General features: G+C 35.7%; 2 protein-coding genes across 2 annotated transcripts; one reads left to right on the top strand and one right to left on the bottom strand.

Moving 5' to 3' along the window:
- Positions 1–428: 428 nt before the first annotated feature.
- On the top strand, positions 429–5892 carry LOC124820824 (protein NUCLEAR FUSION DEFECTIVE 4-like). Its single transcript, XM_047292598.2, has 3 exons — positions 429–993; positions 4123–5051; positions 5200–5892. The coding sequence occupies exons 1-3, from the start codon at positions 580–582 to the stop codon at positions 5678–5680; spliced, it is 1824 nt and encodes a 607-aa protein (XP_047148554.2). The 5' UTR covers positions 429–579; the 3' UTR covers positions 5681–5892.
- Positions 5893–13793: 7901 nt separating this feature from the next.
- Positions 13794–14349, bottom strand: LOC148206647 (uncharacterized). The gene is made up of 2 exons (XM_088104515.1): positions 14173–14349; positions 13794–14096 (listed from the first exon to the last, which is right to left on the bottom strand). Exons 1-2 carry the CDS (start codon positions 14347–14349, stop codon positions 13794–13796), a joined length of 480 nt encoding a protein of 159 aa, XP_087960641.1.
- Between the last annotated feature and the right edge of the window lie 1949 nt (positions 14350–16298).

Consider the following 16298-nt stretch of genomic DNA (forward strand, 5'->3'; position numbering starts at 1 on the left):
AAAATTAAGTAGCTGTTCCCACCTACTTATAAATATTATTACACACGATCCAGGTAGAAATTAACTTAATTTGACCAAAAAAAATTCTGTTTCCACAAATTAATTTTTTAATCTTACAGGTTTATTTGTTTTTTTATCAAGACATCTTAAAATATTTCCCTTTGATGAAATTCATCCTTGAGTCGTTCATTAACATTAATTACAGCTGACTCAGTACTTTATAATAGTTTGTTAGGTGTGATCAAGATCAAAATTAATATTGCAAAATTGACAATCAATTTAAATTATAGATATTAATTTATTTATTTATTATCATATTATTTTAATCAATTTTAAAGGCTAGAGATTAAGTGAGGAAGAAAAATTGAATTGAATTGAATTTAAATTATGTTGTTTTTAATAATTAATAATACAAAGACAAGTCAAATGGCATAAAACGATGAAAGTGGGTGACACGAGATGTGAAAAGAGACGAACAGCCCCTTGTCCTGGGTGGGGGACATTTAAAATTTCTCCTCTGGCAATTGCAATCTCACTTTTCCTCGTATATGTATATAAGGAGCACATCACGCATTTAACATGAGACCACGCAAGGATAGTGAGAGGCGCAGATTCGCTTCGGAATCGCGAAACTCAGCAGCAGGCTCCGAATCGCCGCGTCGAAGGCCGCGACTGTTCGCTCTGATGGCGGGGCAATCACGGAAATGGATGATCTTAGTTGCAACGATTTGGATTCAGGCCTTCACCGGCACTAATTTCGATTTCTCACAGTACTCCTCGTCGCTCAAATCCGCGCTCAACATCTCGCAGGTGCAATTGAACTACCTCGCCACCGCCAACGACATGGGGAAGGTTTTCGGCTGGTCATCTGGCATCGCGCTCATGTACCTTCCCCTATCGGTCGTCTTGTTCATCGCTGCTACCATGGGATTCTTCGGCTACGGCCTCCAGTGGCTCCTCCTTACCGGAGTGGTCGATTTGCCTTATTTTATGGTAACTTTTATTCTCTCACTTTTGCCTCTTTTTTTTTTATTCTTTCAGTGAGGTCCAATTTATTTATTTATTTATGGAGTGAGCAGTCATTACCTTAATTATTATTTATTTCTGACTTCTCACAATAATATTCATGGTTAGCTGGCTAATGACTAGGTTACGTAACTAATATACCCTGGCAGTGTTGGTTTTGTTTTGAAGCCACCGAGGAAAGAAAAACAAAATATAAGATTAATACCCTTTTAACCATATTTCTTTTAGGCATTCTGTATTAGTTAAGAGTTATATCTTGTTGATGTATATAAGAAGTCATTCTCTTTAGTATGTTTTCATAAAAATCAGTAATAAATTTGTCTACATACATATTAATGACGTAACGTTGATATTTAAATAATTATTAATATGATTTTATAGTATTTAAGTATAATAACCCTTTAGTACCATTCAATTATAATTTTATTGCTTGTATTCTACTATTAAGTTTTTAATTTTCGCTTGTTTTATTGTTTACATTTTTTTTTGTTTTGTTTTTATGTGTCGGCGTTGGTAACAAAATGACATGACCAAAGATGCGTGATATAAATATTTATAATGAATATATGTATATAATTATAGATAAGTACGTCATCCATGGTATGCATATGAATTATGAATATTCATTCTCTATGTTTAATGTCTCTATGTTTAATGTCTTTGTTTGGATGTTTCTTTTTTAAATTAAGTCACTAAAGTGAAATTGATGAATAAAACATCAATAAAAATGTTCAAAGTTTGATTTTATAAATTTGTATTTATATTTAGGAAATTAAACTTTATTTTCTTTAAATTTATACTTTGTAAGGCCGATTTAGATTTATTTTTTAGAAAAATTAATTTCGTTTGTATTAATATTTTAAAATGCCCTTTTATGTGGAATGTATTTTAAAATGAATTTTTATTTTCATTTTTAAAAAAGTTAAAATTTATTTAAAGTTTAATCCTTTTTATAAATATTCATTATATATACTGCTACAAAATAATTTATAAATATTTTTCAAGAGAATAGTCAATCCGAAATAATATGATATTTTTTATATGAACGAACACTGAACAACTATCATCCGTATCATTGTCCCACTATTTAAAATAAAATTATCGTAAATATGAATTATTTTATAGATACATACACTTTCCTACACAATAAACATATTGATATGACATGTGAAAATTGATAAATACAATGATCGATAAGAAGTATGGGAAAATATTTTCACGGATAAAATTGGCAAAAAATATAACTAAAACGACAGAATTTGTAATAAGTCTAATGTTTATATAAAATTATAATTAGATAATTTGTGATATAAGTAAAAAAAAATATCTTTTCCTCTTTTTATAAATGACATAGCTAGATTTAATTTTAAAAGTAATTAATGGAAACTTAATACTTTTAGCTTACATATGGTTTTATTACATGATACAGTAAAACTCTATTAACTTCTAAATTTCTAATATCTAAATATAAGTTTTGTTTTCAAAATGGTTTAATAAATATCATCATTACGTGTTTACTTTTACTCGTTTTGAAGACGATATTATTGTAATTAACAAGATATATTTTGATTTTCTTCTTATTTTAATGTAATTCATAGGTTAAAATATAGTTACTTGATATACACTTTATATAAACACTGTCAGAGAATCAAATTGCCTTGTTTCTCGGAACAGATCTTCTCTGTTGCACTAAACACTATTTTTTTTATCAGCATCCACTAAACACTATTGACACTTCTTTCTTGAAAATTAGTATATTTTATTTCTTTTTTCAATGATTGAGGGATTATGTTAATGGTATTTTGATTCTGGTGAAATGACACCCTCAAAATTACGAAATTTTCTTTTTTCTTTTTCAACGATTGAGTGATTATGTTATTGGTATTTTTGATTCTGGTTAAATGATACCCTCTGAAAGGTTTATTAGATGAATTGAAATATAAAAGAGAAAATATTATCAAAATTTTGATCTGAAGCTAGCAAGTTATTGTTGAATGGAATGTTGTATCTTGGGTAGATATATCTGAAACTGATATCAGGTTTTACTGTTTGAAGGGATTATATTATAATAATTACCATATTAATATCATACAGTTTGCGGTTTCGTTGCTTGTAGTCCTATCTCAATTATATTCAGAGTTCTATGAGCATAATAAAATAGTTCTTTTAAACAACAGAGCAGCCATGTTCTATCGTTCAAATCCTGCACAATTTTTATATCGGTAATGTATGTGTAATTTTCCTTAGTAATTAAAGGTTTCTGCTTCACCACTTACATTTGAAAAAAAATACTAGTTAAAACATCTAACTGATTGATGTAATGAACGTTCTTGATTATGGACATACCTGTAGTCCTAAAAGATCTCTACAAGTTTACTGCTTTCGATAGCTGCAATGATTTGGCGCAACATACGAGGCGCATAAGTACGATTGTGATTGTATTTCTGCAATCAACCAGAAAAACCCGATTGGTGACGAATATATTTGGATCTACATTTCTTATTTCTGATAGTTCAATTAAGGTCCAATCCAATGTTTTCAAATTTTTAAATGGATTGATGGATATATGTCTTCAAAATGCTCTATCTGTTGATTGCAAAATGTATTGGCGAAATGAGAACCAGACCCCTTTCATGGCAAGCATTTGACAGAATATAAAAGAAAAAAAGTTGCATGAGATTTTATGATTGAATTCACGTTTGCTTATTCACCATTCTGAGATCTAAGCTTGAACATGTTGCATGTGGCGAGGTGATAATTCAATTGTAGCATGGCTCTTTGCCTATTAATCATTAATCTCACATGGCATTCCTTATAAAACTATAAATAGTCGATTAGTTAACTGATTTAAGCTGGAAGTATCTGAGTCTCATACTATATAAAAAATACTTCCATAATTTCTCTGCACGATGTGCTGTATTCCAAATAATAAGATGCCGTAGTTTAAAAGAACACATGTAAACGGTGCGATTCAGTAATTTTGTGATTACATATGGTAATTAAACCGAGGCTGATAAGCTCTTAAACATCACTGCATTGTAATATGCAGAAAATTTACTCATTGATAGTTGATTACCCTTTAATTTTTATTGGCAGGTCTTTCTTTTGTGCCTTTTAGGTGGCTGTAGCATCTGTTGGTTCAACACAGTATGTTTTGTTCTTTGCATTAGGAATTTCCCAGTTAACCGAGCTCTTGCCCTATCGCTCACTGTGAGTTTCAATGGCGTCAGTGCAGCACTATATACCCTTGCTGCCAATTCTATTGACCCTTCCTCCAGTGCACTCTATCTGCTTTTGAATGCTCTTGTTCCCCTTCTTATTTGTATAGCAGCACTTGTTCCTATTCTTCGCCAACCGACTTTAGACCCTCTCCCTCCTGATGCAGTAAACCGGGACTCAGTTATATTTCTAATATTGAACATCCTAGCCCTTTTAACTGGTCTTTATCTTCTCCTGTTTGGCTCTTCCACTTCTGGTGTGGCTTCTGCTCGGTTATGTTTTGGTGGAGCTATTCTCCTCCTCATCTTCCCATTTTGTATTCCAGGCATAGTATATGCTCGGGCATGGTTTCGGAATACCATCCATTCCAGCTTTCGGATGGAAAGCTCCAGCTTCATTCTTGTTCATGATGATGATCTTGAGATGCATAAAGAACTCCATAGCCGTCACAGTAGTCTTGTTAGCAATGGAGACACTTACAACCTGCTAAGTGACAATGGATACATGTATGGCAGTCAGAACGCAAAAGAGAATGATGTATGTTGCGAGAGGGTAATTGGCCAGGATCAATTAGCAATGCTAGGAGAAGAGCACCCAGCTGCAGTAATTGTTCGAAGATTGGATTTTTGGCTATACTATATTACATACTTCTGTGGAGGTACACTTGGTCTAGTCTATAGCAATAATCTTGGACAGATTGCTCAATCTCTGGGCCAGAGCTCAAATACTTCTACGCTTGTCACGCTCTATGCATCTTTTTCCTTTTTTGGACGCTTGCTTTCAGCTGGACCAGACTATATTCGGAAGTAAGTATTCTCTTCAATCTGCTAATATACTATACTTCTGGAGCTTTCTATAGCAAAAAATAACTTCTTTTGTCTTTATCTTGAATTGAAAGTGAATCTTAGAAATAAAATGGTAGCAAATATGATGATTGTGTCTTCTGCATTGCAGTAAGCTCTACTTTGCAAGGACTGGTTGGCTTTCACTTGCACTTATACCAACCCCAGTTGCGTTCTTCCTCCTTGCTGCATCAGACAGTCTTCTGGTACTGCAGACAGGCACCGCACTGATTGGATTGAGCTCTGGTTTTATATTCGCAGCTGCCGTGTCAGTTACGTCTGAGCTGTTTGGACCTAATAGTGTGGGTGTCAACCACAACATCCTCATAACAAATATACCTATTGGCTCTCTTCTCTATGGCTTTCTCGCTGCACTAGTTTATGATGCTAATGCACACACAATACCAGGAAACTTGATAATGTCTGACAAAGTAGTGTGCATGGGAAGGGAGTGCTACTTCTGGACATTTGTCTGGTGGGGATGCATATCTGTCCTTGGACTAGCATCAAGCATCCTATTATTCTTAAGAACCAAGCATGCATATGAACATTTTGAGAAACACCGTATATCAACACAATCAGTTGTGTCTTAATTTTTGTTATTGATGGGCCATGAGATCTTGGTGTGGTTCACTTGTACAGTAGCGGAAACTTCATTGTATTAGGATGATTTTGCATTTAGAGGTTGAGATTAGAGAAGCAAAGCTATAGCTATTCTTGAGGAACAAGTGTATGTATTGTCTCCGAAGAGAGTTGTAGATTTAGAACGAAGAGAATAAAGATTTTGTTTAACTCTTTCACAGTACACCAAAATGAGAAGACGGGGAGAAGTAGTCTGTGAGGAACTATGCATCAATGAAACAGGATGACATTTGGCGCAGCCAGAATTTTTGCCTGTTTTGCAGCCATGATTTAGCTCACAGTAAGCAAATAACTCCTCTGCTTTGAACAAAGTTTTATGCTCAGCCTGACAGTTAGCTGTCGAAGCAGGAGCTATGCTTTAGCCGAGTTTGATGCATTTTAGATCCAAAGAGGCTGCTCCCATACACTTTTTGATCACTTTGAAATTGAGCTCTTTCAACAAATTAGACAAGACATTTTAAAAACTATAGTTATTTAATACTTTAAACTCTTATTTCCAATGAATATGTGGCTCAAGTGCCCAAGTTTCTTTAAAGTCGCTTGTTTTCTTTTTCTTCAGTTTTTCCATTTTCAGAGAAAAAACAGACATCAGAGAGTTCAATTTTGTATTTGGGAATCACAAGAAGCAAGCTTCATCTGAATGTATGACCTTGAGCGAGACTCTTTTCCTTTTTCCCAGGATCTGTTATGAATTCTGACTTTATATCACTCGCTAAGGTGGAGGCAGATTTTGACTTTTAAATTCTGATTACTTGTCAAGCTATACTTCCTGACAGATATTTTGTGATCCCACTCGTGATCTTTATCATGTTCTAAGTCATTGGTGTGTTCTGTGTTGAGATAAAAGAGACGAAGTGTCTGTTTATTTTTAATTATCGATGAATTATCTTCCGTATATCCACATATAACAAGACTCAATGTGCCGGTCGATCAGTAGATATTTTGTTACGAAAACCATAATGTACGAAAGTAATTCAAGATTTTATAATAATTTGAATATAATTTTATCATACTGAATAGAAGAAAAATAATGTAAGAAAGGAAGTTGTAAAAAGAGTGTCTTGCCTAACCTAAGCTTCAAGTATAGGAACAGAAGGTGTGATTTTTTATACACAAGAATAACCTCTCATATGCTAATGCCATCTTTCTTGCTGTAAACATTTTGGCAGCATATTCTCGGCATGCCTTGCCCCTCTTTGCTAGCCTCTGCGGTCCTTCCTTTACCACTGCTTCCAGTGCCTCCAACAGGGACTCCACATTAGGGGAAAACATGTAGCCATATTCATCATCAACCACAATAGTCCCTTTAATGCTTGGAAATCTTGATGCCAAAAGAGGTTTCCCACTCATCATTGCCTCCATCAATGTAAGGTCAAGCCCTTGTGGTCTGAGTGTGGGATTGACAAAAATGTCAATTGCATTGTAGAACGCTCTTAACATGGAAGGACTCATCGATCCCAGAACAAGAACCTGGCTTCCGAAATCCCTGTACCTGTTTTCCCATGGTCCAGAACCAGCTACAATCAAGTACACGTCAGAGTACTTGGTTATAAGCCTCGAGTAAGCTTCATGAAGCAGAGGATGGCCTTTGTCCTTCACTAATCTTCCAGCAACACCAAGTACCAAACTTGCATTCCTTGGAATGCCAATTTTTCTTCTGAATTCCCTTCCCAATTCTGCATCTTCTCTAAAGTCATCCTCATCAACACCATTTAGAATCACGTGAACTCTTCTGTTAGGAATTTGGTACACATCCCTGAGCATCTCACCACAGCTATCACTAATAGCAACATGATGCGCATAATTCCTGAAGAACCTTATCTCCTTCAGCACCTTTGGCACAACACCCTGTATGCTGTTGTTGAAAAAAGGGGACATAGGCTCATCTGGCTGGCGAGCCAAGTCCTGGAAAATACTCGATTGCAAGCTCTCAAGGGCTATGCCATGCCAAGACACAGCAAGGTTTGACATGTTGCGTGCTAGCCAATGTGGGAGTGCCACGCTTTCCGAGTGCACAACATCAAACGGTTCTCTCCCGTTTTCTTCCACAAATTGCTCCCATGCCTTGTTATAGCGCCACCTCCCAGGCTCACCTTCATGGAAATGAATGTAAGGGGAAGAAGGTGCACCTTTTTCAGAGGATGAGATTGAAGTGCTTTCATCTTGGGGTGGAGACGTAAAGACATGAACTTGATGGCCAAGGCGTGCTAAAGCAGTGTGAAGGGTGTGAGCATGGCGTTCCATGCCACCAGGGGTTGTGCCAATAGGCCACTTCCTGGAGAAGACAGCAATTTTGAGAGCAAAGGGTGGCGTGTTGCGCTCAGAAAATGAGAGACGGTTCCATGCAAATTCAGCCAACTGAAGATCACCCGACCAAGTTTTAGTTTGGGAGGAAGAAAGCGTAGTGCATATGGAGGTGGTGGTTGGGGTATGGAGGAGGAAAAGAACTGGTATAGTGAAGAGGACAACGAAGAAAAGGGTGGTGCAAAAGTAAAAGTTTGAAGGTGAATTGGGTTTTCTGGACTTGGTGGTGAGGGCCATTTCCTCAGGGTGTTCTGAGGATATGGGCATAGAAATGGTATAGTTAGTTTGTTTGGAATTATTTGAATTTTGATGTGTGTGGTGAATGTGAAGGGAAAAGGAGGAGGAGGAGTATGATGGGGGCCATTGGGGAGGTAGACACGCACTGAAGCAAGTGGGTGGAGTTTGAGTTTTCTAAGAGTGCGTTCCTCACGCCTTTCTTTGAGGCTTTGAAGTGGATTCATGTGATCTCTATTTCGTAAGTATTTGAAAAGTATGAAACTGTATTTAAAAAGCACGCACAATTAGGCATTCTCCAACATCTCCACATAGACTTCACATTAAGAATCATTTATGTCCTGAATTCCTTCTTAAGTTTTCTTCTTCTTTTTGTTTATGGAGAGAGAAACTCAATCACAATAGGCATTCTACTTCCGCTTATTCTTTTTCTTAAATCACTTTTATTTTTAAGAATTCCCTCCGTTACATAACTTTCTTAATATAGTCAAATATTTGAAAATTAATGTTATTTATATAATTATTTCACTTTTTTTTTTACTTTATTCCTTGTACGCAAAGTCTAAATGAAGATCATAATTTCATGTGTCCATTTCCTTTGTTACTTCAGAAATATGGAGAGTAATGATATATAAATTCTTTGAAAATTTGAAAATTATGTTGATCTTCCAATTAGGCAATGACCCTCCAGAATTGACCATAATATTTATTGTAAATGCTACTCTGCCATGCATATTGACGGACAAACCAACACGTAAGCCATTTATTCATTTTTAAGAGAAGATGATGGACATTACCTAACATACATGAACATTAACAAACATTTTTTTTTTATTTCTGTATGCAAATTACCAAAATGGGTACTTTAAAAAAATTCAACTTTTGAGCAAATCCTGCCCTATAAACATAATTTCAATGTTAAATTTTATAGATATGGGGAGTTTGAAAGTCGATTTTTATTTTAAAGGTTTAAACCCTTCCTTGGTCCTCAAGTTTGTATGGAAATCTCAGTTCGGTCCTCGTTTTTTCATCTGTCTCAATTGGGTCATATTTTTTGTAAAAATGAGCACATTGTACCATAACTGTTAAGTGGTGTGAGACGGCGTTAAATTGATATGAGCTGGTGCACAGAGAATGTGGTGATGTGTGTTGATGACTTACGTGGACTGTTTTGATTAAATAAATAGTGCTGATGTGGCATAAGTACCCTTTATTCATTTTAGGTATATCAGAATTAGGGATTTCAAATTGGAATTGGGGATTTAATTTCGTTGTTGCGAGACAAAGCGGAGGACGAAGAAGAACTCCAATCTTGAAGAAGACAAAGAGAATCCAGCCGATAGTTGACGCGACTAAGGTAAGATATTTCGTTTCGTCTTTGGTTTTCTGTTTGAACGCATAACTGTGATTTTAGTTTTACGAACATGTGCGTCTTCGACAATTGGGTTTTTGTCTTGGTCTGTAACAATTTTATAATGATTGATGGTCCCCATTTTGCATGTTCAGTTGTTACATTGTAGTTTACACATTGTGGTCCCGAATTTTGTTTGTTGAATTGTTTATCAGCTGTAGTGGTCCCCTGTCTGTGAGTGTTTCGTTAGCGGGGATGTTACTTTGTTCCCTGTCCCCCTATCTGTGTCAGTGTGAGTGTTTAGTTAGTGAGTGAGTGTTTCCGTAGTGGTAGCACTGTAATATTCCAAACATTTGTTAACCCCCATAATGTACAGGTTATAAAAGCAAGTTGTTCATATGGATGAGGAACGTATTAAGGTGGTGGTCCACCATTGTGGAAATTTTGTAAGTGATGATAATGGGAAGTTAAAATTTGAAGGAGAGAGAGCAGAATGGTCTTGTGATCCAGACTTGTGGAGCTATTTTGGCATAGTAGCCTTAGTCAAAGAATTAGGTCATATGGACATCAAAGAATTATGGTACGGTTTAGGAGGTCAGTCTGTGGACCCAGATAGGTTAGAATTATTAACTGATGATAGGGGTGCCATGCACATGTTGAACATTGCTAGGTTAAATGATGAAGTTCATCTGTATGTGGTTCATAATATGATGGTACCAGAAATAATAGAAATGATTGATTGGGTTGGTGGTGAAGTTGATGATGAAGTTCATGTTGCAATGCAAGTGGAGGAGGTTGAGGTTGTTGGTGATGGTCAAGTTGGAACAGAAATGGTGGAGGGTGAGGGGGATGCCCATGAGGGTGATGGTGAGGTCCATACTGAAGTTGGAACAGAAATGGTGGAGGGTGAGGGGGATGCCCATGATGGTGATGGTGAGGTCCATATTGAAGTTGGAACAGAAATGGTGGAGGGTGAGGGGGATGCCCATGATGGTGATGGTCTGGATCATACTGCAGTAGGAACAAAAATGGTTGAGGGTCAGGGTGATGCCCATGAGGGTGAAGGTGATGGGGGTGATGCCCATGAGGGTGAAGGTGATGGGTATGAGGGTGATGGTGAGGATCATAGTGATGTTGGTAAAAAAATGGTTAAGGGTGAGAGTGATGCCCATGAGGGTGATGGTCAGGATGTTGACGTCCATGAGGTTGAGGATGATGAGGTCCATCATGTAGAGGAAGCTGAGGTACATGATGTAGATGATTTTGAGCTAGAGGATTTAGGAGAGGATGATGATGTAGAGGACAATGAGGGTGATGATGTAGAGGACAATGAGGGTGATGATGTACATGAGGCAGAGACTGAGGACGAAGATGTAGATGTCAGTGAAGGAAGTCTAATTGATGTCAGCGTGCATTGTGACAGTGGGACTTGTAAAGAAAATGTGGGAGAACAAGGTTCCAGTGCATTACTTGAGTCTGAACGGTCAACAGATAATGAATTTATTCATGATTTTTGTGGGTTGTCTGACAATGAGTAGCTATCAGAGGAGTTGATTAGTGGATCAGATAGTGAGGACAATGATGGGAGGACTAAGATAAGGTTTCCCACTTTTAGTATGCCTAAAGCTTTGGTGGGTTATAAATGGGAAGTAGGAAGCTATTTTGCTGAGAAAAATGAGTTCACAGATGCCATAAGGACTTATGCACTAAGTAATGGGAGAAGTTTAAAATTTATTAAGAATGACAAGAAAAGGATTTCTGTGAGGTGCTTGGGTGGAAGAGGAAATTGTAAATGGTATGCGTATTGTTCCTTTAGGACTGATGTCAGTGCATGGCAACTGAGAAAAGTGTTTGATGTTCACAACTGTAGTAGAGATTTCAATGTAAAGTTGATGACTTCAAAGTGGTTGAGTCAAAGGATGGAGAAAACTGTGAGAGAAAATCCTACAATGAAGGTCATGGACATTAGGGACAAAGTTACTAGGAAATGGAATGTAGGAATTTCAAGAAATATGGCTTTTAGGGCAAGAGCAATGGCAAAAGATAAGGTTGAAGGATCATTCAAAGATAACTATAGAAGACTTCATGATTATGGTCATGAGCTGCTGAAAACAAATCCAGGTACAACAGTACAAATTAAAGTTGATAACAGTAATGGTGAGGTCATATTCCAAAGATTTTATGCATGCTTGAAGGCATGCAAGGATAGCTTCATTTGTTGTAGACCTATTATTGGCTTGGATGGATGCTTTCTGAAAAGCAAGTATGGAGGGGAGTTACTAACAACAGTGGGAAGAGATGGAAACGACCAAATGTTGCCCATAGCATATGCTATTGTTGAGGTAGAAAACAAAGACTCCTAGACTTGGTTCTTGGAGCACCTTATTGAGGACCTTGGTGGGGCAGCTGTATGTGCAGGATGCACATTTATTTCAGACCAACAAAAGGTCAGTCAATGTTCAATATCTGCTACATATAACTGAATATCTTCATTAAACAAATGTTAATTAAAATATCTTGAATATGTCAGGGTCTTTTGCCAGCTATCCAAGATCTTCTACCTGGTGTAGAACAAAGATTTTGTGTTAGGCATTTATATTCAAACTTCAGAAAAAAATTTCCTGGAAAAAACCTTAAACATCTCATGTGGCGGGCAGCAACAACCACACACCCACAACAATGGGAGGCTGAAATGAGGAATATTAAAGACATCAATTTAGACGCATTTAAATATCTGCTTGCCATCCCACCTAGGTATGTATTAAGTCTTCTAATTATTAAGTGTTATAATTATTTAAATATTTGCTTGCCACGACACATACTTGACTAGTTATATTCACTTATCCCAGGTTTTGGTCAAGATCTAGATTCACCTCTAGATCACAATGTGACACTCTTATGAACAACATGTGTGAGGGCTTTAATAGTGTGCTAGTTGATAGTAGGTCTAAGCCTATTATTAGCATGTTAGAAGACATAAGGGTTTACATAATGAAGAGATGGGCTGCCAACAGGACAAAGATCACATCATATCAAGGTTCAATCTGCCCCAAGGTTTTTAACAGATTTCAGAAGGAGTCCTGGTTAACTAGATATTGGTTACCAAGGTAACTTTTATGATGTGTGTTTCCATTCATGTTAACTTTGTTTCCATTTATAGTGATCCATCTAATTGTGTTTTGAATTGTGTATTACATACAGGTGGTCAAGAGAAAAATTATTTGAAGTGAAACATCTTTCACAATTTGGTGAGCAATTTGTTGTGAATGTTGACAACATGGACTGCACATGTAGAAAATGGGCAATTACTGGCATTCCGTGTACTCATGCCATCACTGCAATGAAATTTTTGAATACAAATGCAGAAGAATACATTGGACACTGGTTTAGGAAGTCTACTTATGAAGAGACTTACAACACAATAATTAACCCTATCAATGGACAACATGTCTGGGATGTTACACCCTATTAGGATATATTACCACCAAAGAAGAGGACAATGCCAGGAAGACCCAAGAAGAAACGAAGACTAGAGGATTGGGAGTTGAAGAAGAATAACAGTGAATTAAGAAAGGGTGGGTAGAGGAAAAGATGTGCCATCTGCAAAGAACTTGGACACAACAGAAAAGGTTGTCCACAAAGACCTCCAACAGTAGAGGTTCCTACTGCCCAATCTGTACAAGTCACCCAACCTCCAGCAACAGATGTTCCTATTACTCACCAAACAACTATGCCTTTATCTGATGAATGATGTATTGTTATGATGTATTTTGGATATCATTTTGAATGCCTTTATCTGATGAATGATGTATTGCTCTATCATTTTGAACACAGTCTGTTGTGATGTATTGTTATGATGTATTTTGGATATGTAAGACAATGTTGTTATCATTTTGAACAGCTTCTGTTATGATGTAAGACAATGTTTGTGGTTATGAGAAAGTTATTATTGCCCAATTTCGTTATCACTCATCAACTTTATTAGTCATTGCTTTATGATGTTTCTCATTATTCCACTTAGTCATGATTTTGCTTTATGATTATTCCACTTAAAGTAACAATATAATTAAATGAAATTAAATGACACACATTATCACTGTAATAACTCACCTTCATTAATCAAACACACATTACATATAAGCCAAGTTTGAAGTCTGATAACAAATGACACAGCATCAACCAACTTTCACCAACATTGCTAATACAATTACATTCAAAACAAATATGACAAACATCATCCCCACTAACAATTTCATCCACTTATCCAACTTAACTAAACTTTTCTCTATAAAACCCAGTCTGATCTTTTCACAATATCTTTCTTCCATCTGCAAAACACTGTCTTCCATGCTCATCACACCCAATTCTTCATTTCTTACACTACGAGTCCTTTCTTCTACATTCAGCCCATTTCCTTCATTTCCTTCTTCAGTGCACCACTCAAAGAAGTTGCAACCAACCAATTCTCCACTCCCACCCTGTTCAACAACAACACACACTCCTTCGTCAAAACCCAAATAAATAGACATAGATTTATGGTTATATCAAACTGACCTTGAAGTTAGGGCAACCCCAGAATTTTTTCCCTTTGTTTTTAGGGGTTTTCGCAATACGAAACACTGCATTCTGACCACAGAGGCATCTTGGTTTTGCATCGAACCTCCTAACACTGCCACTACTGTGTTGCATGGCCGAACCCAAACATTTGCAAGAGGAAGATGAACGAGACATCCTTACCACCACCTCAACACCACAGTGCTTGCCCAAGACGTAAGACAGCAGGTGTGCTTCGCCAAGACGAAACACGAAAGACGTTCCTCCTCTCCTTCCCCAACACGAAAATATACTTTGGATGAGAGGGGATGCCCTTAAATGTTAGGGCTTGGTAGGCTACCTGGATAAAATACAAGACACATTCAATTTTAGTGCACAATGCCACGTCGCTAAATGAAAAAATCCAGCTCATATCAATTTAACGCCGTCTCACACCACTTAACGGTTATGGTACAATGTGCTCATTTTTACAAAAAAATATGACCAAATTGAGACGGATGAAAAAACGAGGACCGAACTGAGATTTCCATACAAACTTGAGGACCAAGGGAGGGTTTAAACCTATTTTAAATTTTCAAACTATGAAATTATGTGCAATAAAATTTATTTTTTTTTTCAAATCACAACTCGTATACACAATATGCAAGATTTTAGTGTAAAATCCGTTTACTTGAAGTCATACGGAGAGAAGATAATTTTTTATTATTTCTTTTTTAAATTAGATGTCGTGTATGACTTGCACGACTTCCATGTTTGAACTGAATTATTATAGACGAGTTTTAATTTGTAATTTTGCAATTTTGAAGTTGTTCTTTTATCCGACAACTTCCAAATCCATGCTTATTGAATGATAACTCATGAAGACAACTTCTGTTATTACTGAATTAGACGTTGTTTTTCACATGTTTTATGCACTATCCACTTATGGAGGAAAATAATTATTATTTATCAATTTGTTAGTAAGGTATATCTTGCATAGAAATGTATTTATTATCTTTCTATTAGTGCCTCTCTGGCTACTCTTGATAATCTCCTAACTAGATTAATGTGAGGCTAAGCCTTTCAATATAATATTTATTTTTCTTGTAATGGTACCTATTTATGAGATCTTCTAAGTCATTATATATATATATATATATATATATATATATATATATATATATATATATATATATATATATATATATATATATATATATATATATATTCTTTCTTTTATTTCAACAAAACTTTCCATATCTTATTATACCTTGAGTTAGCACGGATCAAACAAGCATTGCAAAATAAATTTTCAAATTGAAAATCATGACCTAAAGTCACGACTTCAATACTGCAAAATCACAATTTCGGAGTGTATAGTGATCATGAGTTTAGTTTAAAATAATTTACATAAAAGTCTTGCGACCTAAACAAGACTTCTATATTAAAAAAGAAATTGAAAATCATTCTCTATCCACACAATTTCGATTAAACAAATTTTAAGCAAAAATTGTGTTTCATTCACGACTTTTAATTTAAAAAACATTGAAAGTTGTTCTCCCCTTTCAAGACTTTAGTAAATAACTACTTACCATGAAGTCGGGCATTTGGTACACGACTTTTGACTTCAGAAATTTGAATTTGAAGTTCACAACTTCAGTAAAATACAATGTTAAAATCATGTTAGTTGAACATAACTTATCTCATACTTTGTAATTCTTTTAAGTATGCCCATTTTAGTAATTTGCATAAAAAAGTATACTATTTATGCAAAAAACAACCACTAACAAACAATATGTTTCTATTTTTTTTCTTATTTCTTTACACATGCACATATTAGTTATAGTTTGGTTTATCAATATTACATATAAATTATTTTAAAATAGGATTTAAAGAAAGTGAAAGTTTAATCATCTTTCTTAGGAAACCAAACAATAGTATAAAAAGAAGGAAGATGAAGAATGGTTTGAAGCTGACGATGAGCATGTAGATTTTGACTTGAATCTCTTTGTGGCGTGTTTGATTGACTTGCAGCCGTACGTGATCTGAAAGCAAAAGTTTAGCCTATTCCCAAACATGTTATTGCAGTAAAACTAATCTATACTTTTACTACGTAATATCGAGTGTCACAATAATTGTCGTTACTT

Source organism: Vigna umbellata, chromosome 1 (genome assembly GCF_029865625.1).
Source record: "Vigna umbellata cultivar VRB3 chromosome 1, Vumbellata_1.0, whole genome shotgun sequence".
In the NCBI taxonomy this organism is placed as follows: Eukaryota; Viridiplantae; Streptophyta; class Magnoliopsida; order Fabales; family Fabaceae; genus Vigna; species Vigna umbellata.